Source organism: Pelobates fuscus, chromosome 4 (assembly GCF_036172605.1).
Source record: "Pelobates fuscus isolate aPelFus1 chromosome 4, aPelFus1.pri, whole genome shotgun sequence".
Classification (NCBI taxonomy): Eukaryota; Metazoa; Chordata; class Amphibia; order Anura; family Pelobatidae; genus Pelobates; species Pelobates fuscus.
The window spans coordinates 324,587,923-324,604,721 of NC_086320.1; the positions used below are offsets into that span (position 1 = coordinate 324,587,923).

Here is a 16,799-nt window from a genome sequence, read left to right on the forward strand (position 1 = left end):
GCATATTAGGTGATGTGCATCTCTGTAATGAGAAGGGGTGTGGTCTAATGACATCAACACCCTATATCAGGTGTGCATAATTATTAGGCAACTTCCTTTCCTTTGGCAAAATGGGTCAAAAGAAGGACTTGACAGGCTCAGAAAAGTCAAAAATAGTGAGATATCTTGCAGAGGGATGCAGCACTCTTAAAATTGCAAAGCTTCTGAAGCGTGATCATCGAACAATCAAGCGTTTCATTCAAAATAGTCAACAGGGTCGCAAGAAGCGTGTGGAGAAACCAAGGCGCAAAATAACTGCCCATGAACTGAGAAAAGTCAAGCGTGCAGCTGCCAAGATGCCACTTGCCACCAGTTTGGCCATATTTCAGAGCTGCAACATCACTGGAGTGCCCGAAAGCACAAGGTGTGCAATACTCAGAGACATGGCCAAGGTAAGAAAGGCTGAAAGACGACCACCACTGAACAAGACACACAAGCTGAAACGTCAAGACTGGGCCAAGAAATATCTCAAGACTGATTTTTCTAAGGTTTTATGGACTGATGAAATGAGAGTGAGTCTTGATGGGCCAGATGGATGGATTGGTAAAGGGCAGAGAGCTCCAGTCCGACTCAGACACCAGCAACGTGGAGGTGGAGTACTGGTTTGGGCTGGTATCATCAAAGATGAGCTTGTGGGGCCTTTTCGGGTTGAGGATGGAGTCAAGCTCAACTCCCAGTTTCTGGAAGACACCTTCTTCAAGCAGTGGTACAGGAAGAAGTCTGCATCCTTCAAGAAAAACATGATTTTCATGCAGGACAATGCTCCATCACACGCGTCCAAGTACTCCACAGCGTGGCAGGCAAGAAAGGGTATAAAATAAGAAAATCTAATGACATGGCCTCTTTGTTCACCTGATCTGAACCCCATTGAGAACCTGTGGTCCATCATTAAATGTGAGATTTACAAGGAGGGAAAACAGTACACCTCTCTGAACAGTGTCTGGGAGGCTGTGGTTGCTGCTGCACGCAATGTTGATGGTGAACAGATCAAAACACTGACAGAATCCATGGATGGCAGGCTTTTGAGTGTCCTTGCTAAGAAAAGTGGCTATATTGGTCACTGATTTGTTTTTGTTATGTTTTTGAATGTCAGAAATGTATATTTGTGAATGTTGAGATGTTATATTGGTTTCACTGGTAAAAATAAATAATTGAAATGGGTATATATTTGTTTTTTGTTAAGTTGCCTAATAATTATGCACAGTAATAGTCACCTGCACACACAGATATCCCCCTAAAATAGCTATAACTAAAAACAAACTAAAAACTCCTTCCAAAAATATTCAGCTTTGATATTAATGAGTTTTTTGGGTTCATTGAGAACATGGTTGTTGTTCAATAATAAAATTAATCCTCAAAAATACAACTTGCCTAATAATTCTGCACTCCCTGTACATCTAGTCTGTAGATTTACCAAGTCTTTTTCTGTAACACCAGTTGATAAAATAATTATGTATATTTTGAATATTGAAAAAACTTTGAAATTCAACTAATATGGAGCAAAAATAAGTATTTCATAACTATCATTTGTTATAGAATGCTAAAAGTAATACAACCAAAGCTAAGCAAAATATCAAAATGCACAACAGCAGGAAATAATGCAGCACATTAGAAAATGGACAACTCTGTTTAAAAATGTATATATCTTTAAATATGTATATACTGTATACACACACACTCTGCCTCATGATGCTGTTTGCTCTTTGTTTACATAGACACTCTAAAGATTTAAATGACTTGTCCTCATGGTTATAATCTGGTTTAATAGTGGTACTAAAGACAGGTTTGGGAATCCCTTATTTAGTGCATTACTCAATATTAAATCCAAATCCTACAATTCTCTAAATTCTAAATATAGAGTGGATAAACATTAGATTTACCCAAGATAGGAGATACAAAATAAAAATAAAAATAATAATTTAAAATCAAAACTCACTCAATGGAATGTGGATTTAACCGACTGCCGCCCTTTAAACATGTTACACTTTCAAATATTCATTTCACACAGAGAAATTCAAGGAGAGAGCTATGATTTACCCATATTTACATGCCTTTACATCCATGAGTACAGAAGGGGCCCAGTGGAAATTCAATGTATGCAATTCAATGTACCCTGCATTTTATTTATATAAATAACTTCCTTAAACTATCCAAATGTTATATTTTAAATTATGTCTCCATATAAAAAAATCATTTCTTTGCAAAGATGATTGCAGACTCATAGCATTTTCGACAAATATGATTCAACTGTAAGGCCTTTTTACAAATCAGGAGTTTGCAGTATTTGTGGTCCGAAGCCAATGATGCACTTCTTGTGATGTGGTTTAAAACATTAGCGTCTTGATGTTGCAAGAAAGGAATGAGAAAAAGTTTAAACATAGTGGAAGCTAATCAGTGTTACAAAATGTAGAATATACAAGATACAGATAAAATATTTGCCTTTTAAATATATTACCTAATGATAGAAAAACAATGGATATTGTTCACAGATTCATGCCAACCCCTTTCTTTATTTTGTAATAGTAAAAAAATTTAAAACATGATATCTCCCCTGTAATCCACTCTACACACCATATCACGATCCTGCTAATTACATACGTCAAGTGCAGCAGCATGAGTCTCTATCGAAAAGTATTTCAGAATTCATCAATGTTTGTTGAAACATTTGGAGTTGCTGGGTTGGAATCTTGAGAGATGGCGGCAACTGTGACAATTCTTGGTGAACCAAGGACTCCTGTGACAGACGAATCCAGGTCTCCCGAAGTTACGATGGCCAGGGCAGTGCCACCTCCCTTCTTGTTCTGATGGGTTTTAACATGCTTGGAAAGATGGTCACTCCTCATAAATCTCTTTGAGCATTCTGGACATTCAAATCTCTTCTCACCTAAAAAAAAACAAACAAACAAAAAAAAAAAAAAACAGAATACAATGTAATTCATTACAACAGCACAAATAATTTTAATTCGGCAATCTATATTTTATTTCTTCTTCATTACATGTATCACATAAGAAACCATGTAATTAAAAGGCAAAGAGAAAAACAAAAAAACAAATAAAAGTTCTGTACCAGGTGCTCAAACTGCCACCAAAAAGATTGTGGTTATGCAATAGCTTTCTGTGACGAAATGCCTTTTGTCACTGGGTTTATTGGTGACAAGCTGCCCTTTACCCCTGGCTGTTGGAGGAGCCTGATTGCCAGCCTCTTACCTGTTGACGATGGTCCCTGGGAGATTTGGCCCTTCAGGTGCAACATTTGGGCATATTGGATTGGTATGGTGCTGCTGCTGGCCCTTTAAAAAAACATCCGTGGACATATGACTTTTAGGAACAATGTCCCTTTAAGACTGTGTAGCAGATTGCATTCAGGCTGTCTTCAATATTATGTATGCTATTATGTGTTCGGTAAATTGTAAATGTGTAGGTTCTATGTGATAAATGTTATTGGTTGTTTTATACCTCCCTGTAGGCAGTCCTGTATTGGCAAAGATTGTAATAAAAAGCAGACTGGGTGTGCCAGCACCTCAGATCATCTTGTACCTTCATGAAGTTTCGGCTCATGTTTGGGGGATTGGAGAACTACACTCTGGGGATTGCTATAATCACTGTACTCCCCAGGGTATAATCGCTGAGCTCTGCTAATAGCTTGTTCCTGTTCCTGCTCTCTGGAATTCGGAGAGGTCCACCTACTGGAAGCTGGACCCTGGTCTTGGGTCCAGAGTGGGTGGAGTCGGTGAGACCCCAACCAAGCTGCGGCGGTTCGTGGGGTCTGCAGTGGTTATGGTGTCAGGCAGAGTGCTTGGAGACCTCGGAAAGCACTAGGCACATCCGTCAGCGGAGGGTACCCGGTCGGGGTGCCAGCGGTTCCGTTAAACTTTCATTTTCAGTGTCAAGTGTATTATTTGTCTGTGCAGATGAATACTGCAGTCTGTTGCATAAAATGTATAAACAGGGCACTTCCACATATTCAATTTTGAATAGCAATCTGCTGTGTTGTCACAGATAGACCCCCAAGATACTACCTAATTTCCCATTATTCTTTAGTTAAAAAACCAAAACATTAAGAGATTCTCCTGCGTCGATTAAAGGAACACTACTTCGTCAGGAACACAAGCATATTCCTGACCCTATAGTGTTAAAAACCACCATCTGGTCCCTCTGCCTCCCCCACCCCGACTCCTAAAATATAGTAAAATCTTACTTTTATTCCAGTCTGCTGCTGCTGGCTCTACCCGGATCTGCCTGCTTGGCTGACATCATCAGAAGTGGTGGTCTGAGCCAATCACAATGCTACCCCAAAGGATTGACTGAGAGTGTCAAGGAGGCAGATCAGGGGCAGAGCCAGCAAAAGTCAAACACAGTCCTGGCCAATCAGCATCTCCTCGTAGAGATGCATTGAATCAATGCAGCTCTATAAGGAAAGTTCAGCGTCTCCATGCAGAGGGTGGAGACACTGAATGCACACTGTGCAGCACTGCCAGTGAAGGAGTGGCCAGTGGAGGTATCCCTAGGCTGTAATGACACTGCCCTTTCTCTGAAAAGACAGAGTTTACTGAAAAAAAGCCAGAAGGGAATGATTATATTCACCAAAACAAATACAATAAGCTGTAGTTGTTCTGGTGACTATAGTTTCCCTTTAAGCATCCTCTTTTTAATTACCGTATTTATCGGCGTATAACACACACTTTTTCTCCCTGAAAATAGGGGGGAAATCACGGGTGCGTGTTATACGCCGATATCCCATATTTACTTACCTGTCTTGAAGCGTGGGCCGGTGTTCAGCGCGCACCGCGGTACTGGAACTTAAATTTCAGGTTCCGGTTTCCGGCGGGAGTGAAAGGAAGGGTGCACACTATTGTGTGCACACTTCCTTTCAGTCCCGCCAGAAACCGGAACCTGAAATTTAAGTTCCAGTACCGCGGTGCGCGCTGTGAAGCCGGCCCACGCTTCAAGACAGGTAAGTAAATATGGGACAAGAGGGAAAGTGCACTAGGGCACACTATGGGGGGTGGAGAATACTATGGGAGGGGGGCAAGAATACTATGGAAAGGGGGGACACTATGGGAGGGGGGGGGGAAGAATACTATGGAAGGGGGGGGAACACTATGGGATGGGGGGAACACTATGGGAGGGGGGAACACTATGGGAGGGGGGAGAATACTATGGGAGGGGGGAGAATACTATGGGAGGGGGGGAGAATACTATGGGAGGGGGGGACACTATGGGATGAGAGGGGGAACACTATGGGATGAGGGGGGGAGAATACTATGGGATGAGGGGGGGAGAATACTATGGGAGGGGGAGAGAATACTATAGGAGGGGGGGAGAATACTATGGGAGGGGGGGAGAATACTATGGGAGGGGGTGGGAATACTATGGGAGGGGGTGGGAATACTATGGGAGGGGGTGAGAATACTATGGGAGGGGGTGAGAATACTATGGGAGGGGGTGAGAATACTATGGGAGGGGGTGGAGAATACTATGGAAAGGGGGGGGGGACACTATGGGATGAGGGGGGGGAAATACTATGGGAGGGGTGGAAATTTCCTGGAATTTCCTTCTGAAAATGAGGTGCGTGTTATACGCCGGGGCGTGTTATACGCCGATAAATACGGTATATAGATAACGCCTTATTAGCTGATTTTCCCATATAAATCTTCAGAGAATCCTCTGCTTTTTATTTGTTTCCATGGGTGAGGCAATCAGCTTATGTGCATGTACTGTTGCTAAAATTGTCATAGGAAAAATACAACTCATGTATATTACTATACTTCATAAAAGGGATTTTTTCCAGCACTTTTTAACACTTTGATAAAGCTTAATTTCTTAACAATCGCAGAAAGTGTTAAAATGAAAAGGCAAAATGAATAAAAGTAAGGCCTATAGATATGAAATCAGGTGAAATCAGATAACAGAGATAAAGTAGGTGTGTGAAATTAAACTAAATGGAGAAGTAAGAGCCCCAAGACATCTGAACACTATACACTGGAGTGGAGAAAGATGAACACACAGGCTAAAAATGGAGTAGAGACAAGAAAGATTGGGGGGGGGGGGGGGGGGAGGGAAGGGCGCAGGGAGGGAGAAGCATAGGGGCGACTAAAAATAATATGGAAATATGGTGTATTAAGGGTAAAAAATAAAATGGACACATGAAACAAACAACAGAAATATTAGAGTTAATGTGGAATAGAGAACAGGAAGTAATTGAAAATGATAAAGAAAAGAAAAAACGAGTTTGTGAAGTTGAATGAATAATGAAAGGATAGTGAATGAGTGAACTAGAGAGATTTGTGCACACAGGACAGCAGAAACATATCTGCATATGAAGGTGGGATAGTGCAGTACTCCACAAAGAAACCCTAGCTATGTATAAATAAAAGAATGAAAGATGTACCTGTGTGAGTTCTTCTGTGCCTCTGTAATTCATCACTCCTAGTAAATCGCTTGCCACAAAATATCCAGTTGCACACAAAGGGTCTTTCGCCGGTGTGCCAACGAAGGTGAGCACGGAGGTGAGAGGTCTTCCCATAGACCTTTCCACAACCCTCAATATGGCAGACATGTTGCTTCTTTTTCCCAGGTTCACTGCTCCCTCTAAAGTGAAAACAGAAAACAAAAAGTAAACATAAAAACGAAATTTTACAGCACTCTAATTTGTTTTGTAAGAGTTGCAAAAGAATACAAGATAACGGGTTTAGTTTTGACAGTGCACAATAGTGGCAAAGAATAACCAGCAGCAAATACATAAGCAGTAAGTCTGAAGCAAAGGTCTATAAAGAAAAGCTATCGGCAACAACAATGGAGTGGTGTCTGGAGATTACACATTAACTATCAGTCCAAAGCACTATAGAGTAGTCTGTAAATTCTAACAGACGTGCAGACAGTGTTTAGCATTGTTCTACAAGTAGTATTTCTCCTAGTTAGCGAGGCTGTTTCTTTACATGGTTGTTTTAATGTATTACCAGTGATGTTAGACAATATTGTGAATTGCAATATGATTCACATTCACCTCTACAGGTTTAAATCAACATTAAAAATCAAACCTGACCGATAAATGTAGAAGTCTTACTTTTGATGCAATATACAGCGGATGATTGTATGTGCTGAACATGGTTATGCAGTGAAAGGACCACTATAGTGCCAGGAAACCATACTCGTTTTCCTGGCACTATAGTGCCCTGAGGGTGCCCCCACCCTCAGGGCCCCCCTCCCGCCAGGCTCTAGGGGGTGGAAGGTGTTATACTTACATCTTTCTCCAGCGCCGTGCGGGGGACTCTCCTTCTCCTCCTCGGCTAAATGCGCATGTCAATGAGACAGCCACTAGAGGCTGGATTAACCCTAATCTCTGAAACTGCTATGTTTATAGAAAAAAGGGTTAATCCTAGCTGGACCTGGCACCCAGACCACTTCATTAAGCTGAAGTGGTCTGGGTGCCTATAGTGGTCCTTTAAATTAACCATTAATAGTTAATATCTACTTGACTTCAATCTGAGATGCAGTTTTGGTTTTAATTAACGTGCTATTGCTCAATTAATGGCACACATGTATTTCATACTGTGAAGAAGGCACAATATTTGCCAAAGTTTCCCCCACAAACTGATAAAGCGAATCGGACAAAGTCTTAAAATGAACAACGGCCATAAAGAGATGAAAGTTGGGAAGCATGAGATTTTTTTTACCTTCAAAATTTTCTACAAGAAAACATGACTATATTTACTTACCTTCCTTCACCTTCCCTGCAATTAGGACAAGAACATGCCACCCTTCTTAGCCTCTTGCCAGTCTGTACCTCCTGGTCAGAAGATGGTTGAGATTGCTGAAGCTGCACTTGTGTTATTTGGTCAGGACTGACAGCACCAATGCCTCCAACTGCTACTGTAACAGGAGCTATTGTAGCTTGCTGTACCTTCACCCCATCCGCTCCTTGCTGCTGACCTGCAAAGCAGTAGTTAAGTTGAACATCTTAAATAATTTAGACATTTTTCAGGTGCAAGTGGTGTTCTCGAACACTTTAGGGACCAGAATATACTAAATTCTCTCTGTTGCAATGTACCACTGTCACTAAAAGGTTCTTAAGGCAAGTCTTTATCTCTACTTACATGTGATACAGTCACATTAAAGGCATTACCAATGTTGTTCAAAAAGGAAAATTTTTAATGCACTTTGTAGATATTGCAATAAAAAAACACGCAAAAGCAGACATTTGATTTTCCTGTAAATCCCTGGTTTTAAAGTTTCTGCTGACTGACTTGTGATTCCATTGACAGTTTGATCTCATTACACTATAATCTATTCACGGAACATAAGACGTGCAGGTGCTAAGAGTGTCCTGTACTGAACATTTTCTATTTTCTAGACAGTGCTACTAGATAAAAAAAAAAAATCCAAGACAAAACACCGCCCTCCCCCCAAAAGCAAAATGTAGTGCTCATCCTTGAATTGCCGATTTATTTGCATAAACCTTTTCACCTCCACAACAATCTAACAGTGCCAATAAATATTGTGCCAACATAAGAACATTAAAAATTACTAACTTTTGTTTGTTCTTTACAAGTTTTAGAGCCATCAGTTCAGAATAATTCTATAAGATAATGCATTATTTGCTGTAGCAATTGGCTTCAAAATATAAAGACAGACCTTACTCTAATTGCACACACAAAGTACCATAACAAGAACTCTCCCTTTCATCTCTCCACTTTAGTCAAAACCTAATTGAACAATCAATGCAGCAAAGCAAATTCTATCCATGGATACAAGGCTGTGTACGTCGTATTTTAGGTTCATCCATGAAAACTACTTTGAAAACTTATACAGTCTGCACTGCTGCTGCAGAGCGGAATCATGCACATTTATTTTCCCATAAAGTACTTGCATTTTCTGAACTACATTTGTCAATCCATATAAAATCAACCAGTGAAGAGGCACTTATTTTTTTAATTTGACATACCAGAAAGGCCACCTTAAGTATAAACCTATGCAAATTTGCTTTACAAAGTTATAGGGGTGCAAAATGTGCGATTTCGACCAGTTTTTAGTTTTTTAACCATCTTGTTAATTTTAACATTTAATATTTCGGTAACCAGGGCACCAATGTTATAAACCTCTCACCCTTGCTACTGAAAACAAAGAACAATGGTTGTCTAAGAGAAACTTAACCATTTCATGTTCTGTGGAAAATCTGCAGATTTGCTGCAAACTATTGGAATTCAGAGGATAACATTCTTTTGCTTATCTTGACTTAGGTTTTCTTTTTTTTTTTTTTTTTTAATAAGGGATATTATATAGTTTACTGTGAGGAGAGGTCACTAGTCTTCATCAGTGAAGCTAAAACCCTTGATCAAACACGTTTTACACATACAAGAATTTGTACAGTGTGGATGCCCAGATTGTGTCCTTAGTATTGCTCATATGCTCTCTAAACCCTCAGAAATAGAGCTATCTGGCAAGGACTGAGGCTTCATTAAATTTACACAACAATTTATGCAAATTGGTGGTGGTGGACTAACATCACCCTAATGTATGTGGCTAACATCACCCTAGTGCCAATGCTAAATGCACTTTTTTTGCCAAACTATAGCACTTTTCATGGGAGGACAAGCTGACTGAATTCTTATTCATTATCTCTTCTAGCTCCAATGTATCTCTAAAAATGCAAATTGAGTGGGGGAGAGAAAAAAAAATGGAAGGGACAAAGGCGAGACTTTCAGCTTTGTAACCAGGTCTGCAAATACTTATGTTATTAATTACACATGAATTGCATTCAGAAATGTCTCTTCAGCATCTTTGCACATTTTGCAAGGCCCCCCCAAAGGTTACAAGCCTACTTCATGTGAAGAGGCCCAGTGGAGAAGTTAATGGATACAATATTCTTCCTGAAGTTTGTCTTCAGCTTCTAGAGTGCAAAAATTATGGTAGTAGACTAGCCTTTAGGCTACATCTACTATGACCAAGGTTAGGCATTTCATGTATTGCCATCGCCTGAATTAGTTAATCAGTCCCTCAATAATCATGTTAGCTATGTCTGAATTTAGACCACGTCGTTTTTTTTAATCAATTTACCTGTTGAAATGTAGATTAGGCTATGGCCGAGGGTGGGTCTCCTTTCCAAGCAATTTACTAGTGGTGCCATTGGAGAACGCTTTGGCTTTTGCCACCCAGAAGAATGTCTATTATTGTTGTGACGTCATGGTGAATTGTCAGATATTTTTTGCTCTGTATTTGTCTGTTTTTGGTCTACTAGTTACTGTTATTCATGCCTTATTCCAGTTTATTTTGTTACTAATTTATGTCTTTATATATGTACTGCCACTATTGTGTGTGCTGACCAGGGCCCTCTGGTTGGCCCCCTCCATCTCTCAGCTTCCTTACAGGGTTTTTCCCACCTCTCCCCCAGCGGCTGCCCTTCCTCCTATCATACTTTTGGGTTGTTTATAATTGTCCCTACTACCCCAGGGCACGTCTCTCTGGAGGCCCGCGGGTTGCGGCCTATTCCGCGATAACTGCCGCTCGCGCATTTCACGACTGTTCATCGTGGCGGCCATCATGAGTGTGGAAAAAGTTTGGCTTTTTTTTGTCTGTTCACGTCACCTGTACTTAACATCATGCAGACCCCTTTTAATATTGAGGTTAAAGGGACACTATAGTCACCTGAACAACTTCAGCTTAATGAGGTTGTTCAGGTGAGTGCTACAGCTCCCTGCAGCCTTTTTCTTGTAAGCACTGTATTTTCTGAGAAAATGCAGTGTTTACATTGGAAGCTTGGAACACCTCTTGTTGCAGTCAATCAGACGGCCACCAGAGGGACTTCCGAGTTCAGAGGCCCTAAAAAGGCCTCATTCACGTCTGACGTATTCACGCATGGGTGAATACTTCAGACGGGCTATCAGCACACAAAGCACTGTGAACGCGCTTTGTGTGCTGAGGCTGTCAGCACTGCTGTGGGAGTAGCTTCAGCTGACAGCTGAAGACCGAACCCACAGGGACTCTTTCTGGCCACAATAGTGGTTGAAGGGGGGGGGGGGGGGGTGAGATCTACTCTCCTTCCCCCCCCGGCCCCCCACCCCATGGCGGTGGGTGGGGGCCATGAAGATAATGAGGGGGGGGACCTACTGTCCTCCCCCTCTCCTGTGCGGCGGGTGGGGGCCCTAAAATTAAAAATAAGGGGGGACCCACCCCTGTGCGGCGGGCGGGGGCCCTAAAATTAAAAATAAGGGGGGGACCTACTGTCCCCCCTCAGCCCCCACCCCTGTGCGGCGGGCGGGGGCCCTAAAATTAAAAATAAGGGGGGGACCTACTGTCCCCCCCGGCCCCCACCCCTGTGCGGCGGGGGCCCTAAAATTAAAAATAAGGGGGGGGCGTACTGTCCCCCCCCCCGGCCCCCACCCCTGTGCGGCAGGTGGGGGCCCTAAAATTAAAAATAAGGGGGGGACCTACTGTCCCCCCCAGCCCCCACCCCTGTGCGGCGGGCGGGGGCCCTAAAATTAAAAAGAAGGGGGGGGGACCTACTGTCCCCCCCGTTCCCCACCCCTGTGCGGCGGGTGGGGGCCCTAAAATTAAAAATAAGGGGGGGACCTACTGTCCCCCCCAGCCCCCACCCCTGTGCGGCGGGCGGGGGCCCTAAAATTAAAAAGAAGGGGGGGGACCTACTGTCCCCCCCGGCCCCCACCCCTGTGCGGCGGGCGTGGGCCCTAAAATTAAAAATAAGGTTGGGACGTCCCCCCCGGCCCCCACCCCTGTGCGGCAGGTGGGGGCCCTAAAATTAAAAATAAGGGGGGAACCTACTACCCCCCCCCCGGCCCCCACCCCTGTGCGGCGGGTGGGGGCCCTAAAAATAACAATAAGGGGGGAACTACTGCCCACCCCTGAGCGGCGGGTGGGGCCCTAAAATTAACAATAGGGGGGGGGGCCTACTGTCCCCCCCGGCCCCCACCCCTGTGCGGCGGGCGGGGGCCCTAAAATTAAAAATAAGGGGGGGACGTACTGTCCCCCCCCCCGGCCCCCACCCCTGAGCGGCGGGTGGGGGCCCTAAAATTAGTAATAAGGGGGGAACCTACTACCCCCCCCCCCGGCCCTCACCCCTGAGCGGTGGGACCCTAGTTAACAGTGCTCTGTGTCATTTTACACAGCGTGGGAAAATTCTTTGGAATTTTCCCACGCTGTGTAAAATGACAGAGAGCACTCTGATTGGCTTAAACCAGCCAATCAGAGTGTCCTTAGCCTAATTGCAGGGCGTGGCAAGGCTTTATAAGCCTTCCCCCGCCCTGCAAAGCTCAGTCTGCGCGGAGCCCTCCATGGGTGAACATGGATTGTTTTTTTTGCGCTCGTTTTTTTTTTCTTTTTTTTTTCATTGCGTCGGTTATTATGGCTTTTTATTTGGCCTTTTTTGGGGCTGAAGAAAGAAGATTTTAGAAGAAAGAAAACATCGAATGGCAAGTTGTTTTTATCTCATTTTTTTTTTTTTTTTTTTTACAGGTTTTTAGTTAAAGGTCCCCCCCTCATTATTTTTAGGGTGAGGGGGGTAGGTAGGGAGATAACTTTTTTTGGGGCGGGGGGGGGGGGGGGAAGGGTTAACTAGGGTCCCCCCCCCCTTTGTATTTAGGGCCCCCTGCCACCGCTCAGGGGTGGGGGCTGGCGGGACAGTAGGTCCCCCCCTTATTGTTAGTTTTAGGGCCCCCACCCACCGCTCAGGGGTGGGGGCCGGGGGGGGACAGTAGGTCCCCCCCTTATTGTTAGTTTTAGGGCCCCCACCCACCGCTCAGGGGTGGGGGCTGGCGGGACAGTAGGTCCCCCCCTTATTGTTAGTTTTAGGGCCCCCACCCACCGCTCAGGGGTGGGAGCCAGGGGGGGACAGTAGGTCCCCCCCTTATTGTTAGTTTTAGGGCCCCCACCCACCGCTCAGGGGTGGGGGCCGGGGGGGGACAGTAGGTCCCCCCCTTATTGTTAGTTTTAGGGCCCCCACCCACCGCTCAGGGGTGGGGGCCGGGGGGGGGACAATAGGTCCCCCCCTTATTGTTAGTTTTAGGGCCCCCACCCACCGCTCAGGGGTGGGGGCTGGCGGGACAGTAGGTCCCCCCCTTATTTTTAGTTTTAGGGCCCCCACCCACCGCTCAGACTTAGTTAGTTTTAGAAAGCGAGCTGAGCCGTCAGTCAGACAGCTCAGCTCGCGAACGCGCATTCCGCGCACATGCGCAGTAAAGCGCTGAGTTTCTTCATAGGGCGGCTGTCAATGCCGCTCTATGAAGAACGCGATTGGTGCAGAGCGAAGCCGCACATGCGCACCACATCGCGATGACGCTTCTCTCTGAGAAGCGTCCTATTGGGCCCCGCGATTTCGTCATTTTGACAAAAAAGGGGGCACGGCATGGCTGGGAGCTCGGCGCTGGAACGGAGGCAAGTTTTTAATATAAAAACGCTCTGAAAATTATTTTTAATAAATGAAAGTTCATATAAAAGCAAGAAGAAAGGCTGGGGGACCTGTCTTTCTTGCTTTTATATGTTGACTATAGAGTCCCTTTAATACTTCTTTTGCCCCTGCTGGTACCAGTGAGCAACGCCTGCCCCCGTATACCTACAAAAACCCCCACCCGGTCTGGGGAGGAAGAAGCGTCACTGAAGCAGATGAACTCGGAGGAGTTTAACTCGCTCCTGGATGCTACCATGACCAAATCGGTCACCCAGGCCCTTCACACTGCTATGGGTGCTATGTCGGACAATTTGACTCACTCTATTACAACTGCCATCATAGCATCTAGCCACACTCCTGGCTTGACACTCCCTTAGGCCTCTGACGATAAGCCAGTGGTCCCTAGCGGCCGTAAGACTACCAAAAAGACCTCCAAAAACTCTACAGATGGACAGGTTGTGCCCTGTTACTATTGAGGACATGGTGCCCCCATGTAAAAGAGCCACCCGCCGGGCAAAAGCAGTGCAGACATGGAAGAGGGCAAAAGCCCTGACTGATTCTTCTGACTCTGGTTCGGATTCTGAGGAGGTTTCGGACGACTCCGATTTGATCGGTTCTATTGACTCTGAGAACTCATCTCCTGACCGCAGCATGTCTGCAAAGCCAGTTATTAGTGCCAAGGAGGTTGCTCGACCCGAAGGGGGAACCCCTGTTTGACCCCGATGCCCTGCAAAAACCCAAGGTCGGCTGAATGGTCCCCACTGACCACGTGGCCCAGTACATTGCAGCGAGGATTAGGAAAGCCATAGATAAGGCCTAGAACTAGAAAAAAAGCTTAGGGCGGAGTGCCCATGCCCTACGGTCCTCAAAATTTCCATATCAATCATGATACATATCAATCATGAAGAAAGTTAGACCGGGCACATTTTATGTTTAGGCAGATTTTATTGGAGAACCAAACATTTCTACACCCACAGGAGCCTTTATCAAGCTTGATCAAGGCTACCCTGTGGGGATCAAAATACTGTATGGTTTTCACCAACTAAACACCATCTACATGTGCCTCGTCTAACTGTCTTCTAATAATTACACTATTCACAGTCCAAGTCCTGGTCCTCAAAGCACACATTTACATCTCCCTCAAGGTGAAATAGGTATCTTCTTTTTAAGTTTACCACTTACTCAATTCCCCAAAATAAAAAGCTTAACCCCTTCAGGACCGCTGACGGTCCTGAACCGTCCTAGCGAAAAACGGGCTGCGGGAAGTGATCAAAGATCGCTCCCGCCAGTATAACGCTGTAACTATCTGCCAGACATCCCAGGCAGATAGTAACAGCCAATTGCGGCGTGTGAGCGATCCGCGATCGCTCACAATTGGCTGCTGTCAAAGTGGGTGTTACAAACACTCACTTTGACAGTGATCTCTGCCCCTTCTCTCCTCTGTATCGTTTTGTGAGGCGAGAGAGACAGAGATCGTGATAGTTTGTTACAGCAGAAGTGTTCCAGAGCTTTATACAGTATCTAAAGTGAATTAAAAAATCCTTTTTAACCCCTTCCCTGCCAGATCTGTTACTGCAGTGCATTTGTACTGTCTGTATTTTTTTTTTTTTTTGCCCTTAACGGGTTAAATTTGTTTTAAAAATCTGTGTCTTGGTCTGTCTTAGTCAGTCAGTTTCCTTCCCCCAAATCTCCATTAGATTTTTGTGACAGGAGTTAGTTTAGGGATTGCTGTTTAGTCTGTTTTAGTAAGAAAAAAAAAAAAATTAAAAAAAAAGTATAAAAATACATGTTTGTATTTGTAATTTGTTTTAGTCGTGTGTAAAACATGCAGCGTATGTATAACTTGCAGGAGGCATATGCCTTCTTGGGGTCAGACTCTGACGCCACTGACACTGCGTCAGATTTTGACCCAGGTCATTTTTCTGACACGTCTAGTCAAGACGACATGTCATGTGTGTGTGAGCCGGCTGAATGTGGAGGAGGACTGGGTACCTCCACAGTTAGCCGAGCCCAACGTACCCCCTTTTAGTGCCAACGCAGGCATTAATGTTAATGTGGATGGCTTCTCCCCAATGCAGTATGTAGAACTATTTTTAGGGGATACCATCTGGGAGGAGATTGCTTCCCAGACTAACTTGTATGCTACCCAATTTATTGATAACAATCCAGGTAGCTATACAGTCAGGGAGCATGACTGGCATCCCACAGATGTCCCAGAGCTTAAAAAATTCTGGGCTCTTACAATGCTCATGGGGATTATAAAGAAGCCATCGATTCGCTCATACTGGAGCACCAACCCAATAATGTCTAGTCCAGTATTCTCCCAAACCATGCCTAGTGCCAGATACGAGTTACTACTGAGATTTTTACATTTCAGTGACAATACCCTCTGTCACCCTAGAGATCACCCCTAATACGACAGGCTTTATAAAATACGCCCACTGCTAGGCCATTTTCAGGACAAATTTTCGGATGTTTATACCCCACAACAAAATGTATCCATAGATGAATCTCTAATGAAATACAAAGGGAGATTAGGGTTCAGACACTACATCCCCTCGAAGCGCTCTAGGTATGGCATAAAACTGGACAAACTGGATACACATTTGCCTTTCGTGTATATGAGGGGAAAGATGGTCAACTAGACCCTCCTGGCTGTCCTGACTCCCTGGGGACAAGTGGGAAACTTGTATAGAACCTACTAAACCCCTTGTTTAATAAAGATACCACCTTTATGTGGATAATCTTTATAGTAGTGTCCGTCTGTTTAAAACACTTTATGGTTTACAGACACTGGCCTGCGGTACTGCCAGAAAAAATTCCAAAGACTTTCCACAATCTCTCATAGATGCAAAATTTAAAAAAGGCGAATGTGGAGCACTTCGCAAAGCTGAAGTGCTTGCACTAAAATTTAGGGACAGGAAGGATGTCAACATGCTAACCACCATCCATGACGAACGCATGTCCGACGTCTCTGTCCGGGGCAGAGTAGAGTCCAAACCGGTTTGCATCAGGGCGTATAATAAGTACATAGGGGGGTGTTGATTTGGCTGATCAGCTGATGCAGCCATATCTTATTTTACAAAAAACCAAAGCATGGTATAAAAAGGTGGCTATCTGATGCAAATAGCAACCCACAACTAATTTTTGCTTTTTTTTTTTTTTTTTTTTTTTTTAAATAATCCAGGGAAAACCACCTTTCTCCAATTTCAGTTGAAAATTATTTCTTTAACAATTTATGGAGATGGACAATTTCCAACAACGGTCCAGACATTTTATGTTTAAGTTACCGCCAACTGCTAGAACTGCCAACTGCTAGAACAGTTGTAAGAAGTGTTCCTGAATTTTTATTTTATTTTTT

The 16,799-nt window shown here is 44.1% G+C and overlaps 1 protein-coding gene across 3 annotated transcripts in view; it reads right to left on the reverse strand.

The window, feature by feature from the left end:
- Nucleotides 1–1,434: 1,434 nt before the first annotated feature.
- The window catches only part of SP4 (Sp4 transcription factor), a 44,750-nt gene continuing 29,385 nt past the window's right edge, over nt 1,435–16,799 (reverse strand). For all 3 annotated transcript variants that reach the window (XM_063452387.1, XM_063452388.1, XM_063452386.1), the window contains exons 4-6: nt 7,758–7,971; nt 6,431–6,630; nt 1,435–2,923 (exon numbers count right to left, since the gene is read on the reverse strand). In XM_063452387.1, the coding sequence (XP_063308457.1) occupies nt 2,676–2,923; nt 6,431–6,630; nt 7,758–7,971 (662 nt within the window). In that variant the 3' untranslated portion in view covers nt 1,435–2,675. The remainder of the gene's footprint in view (nt 2,924–6,430; nt 6,631–7,757; nt 7,972–16,799) is intronic.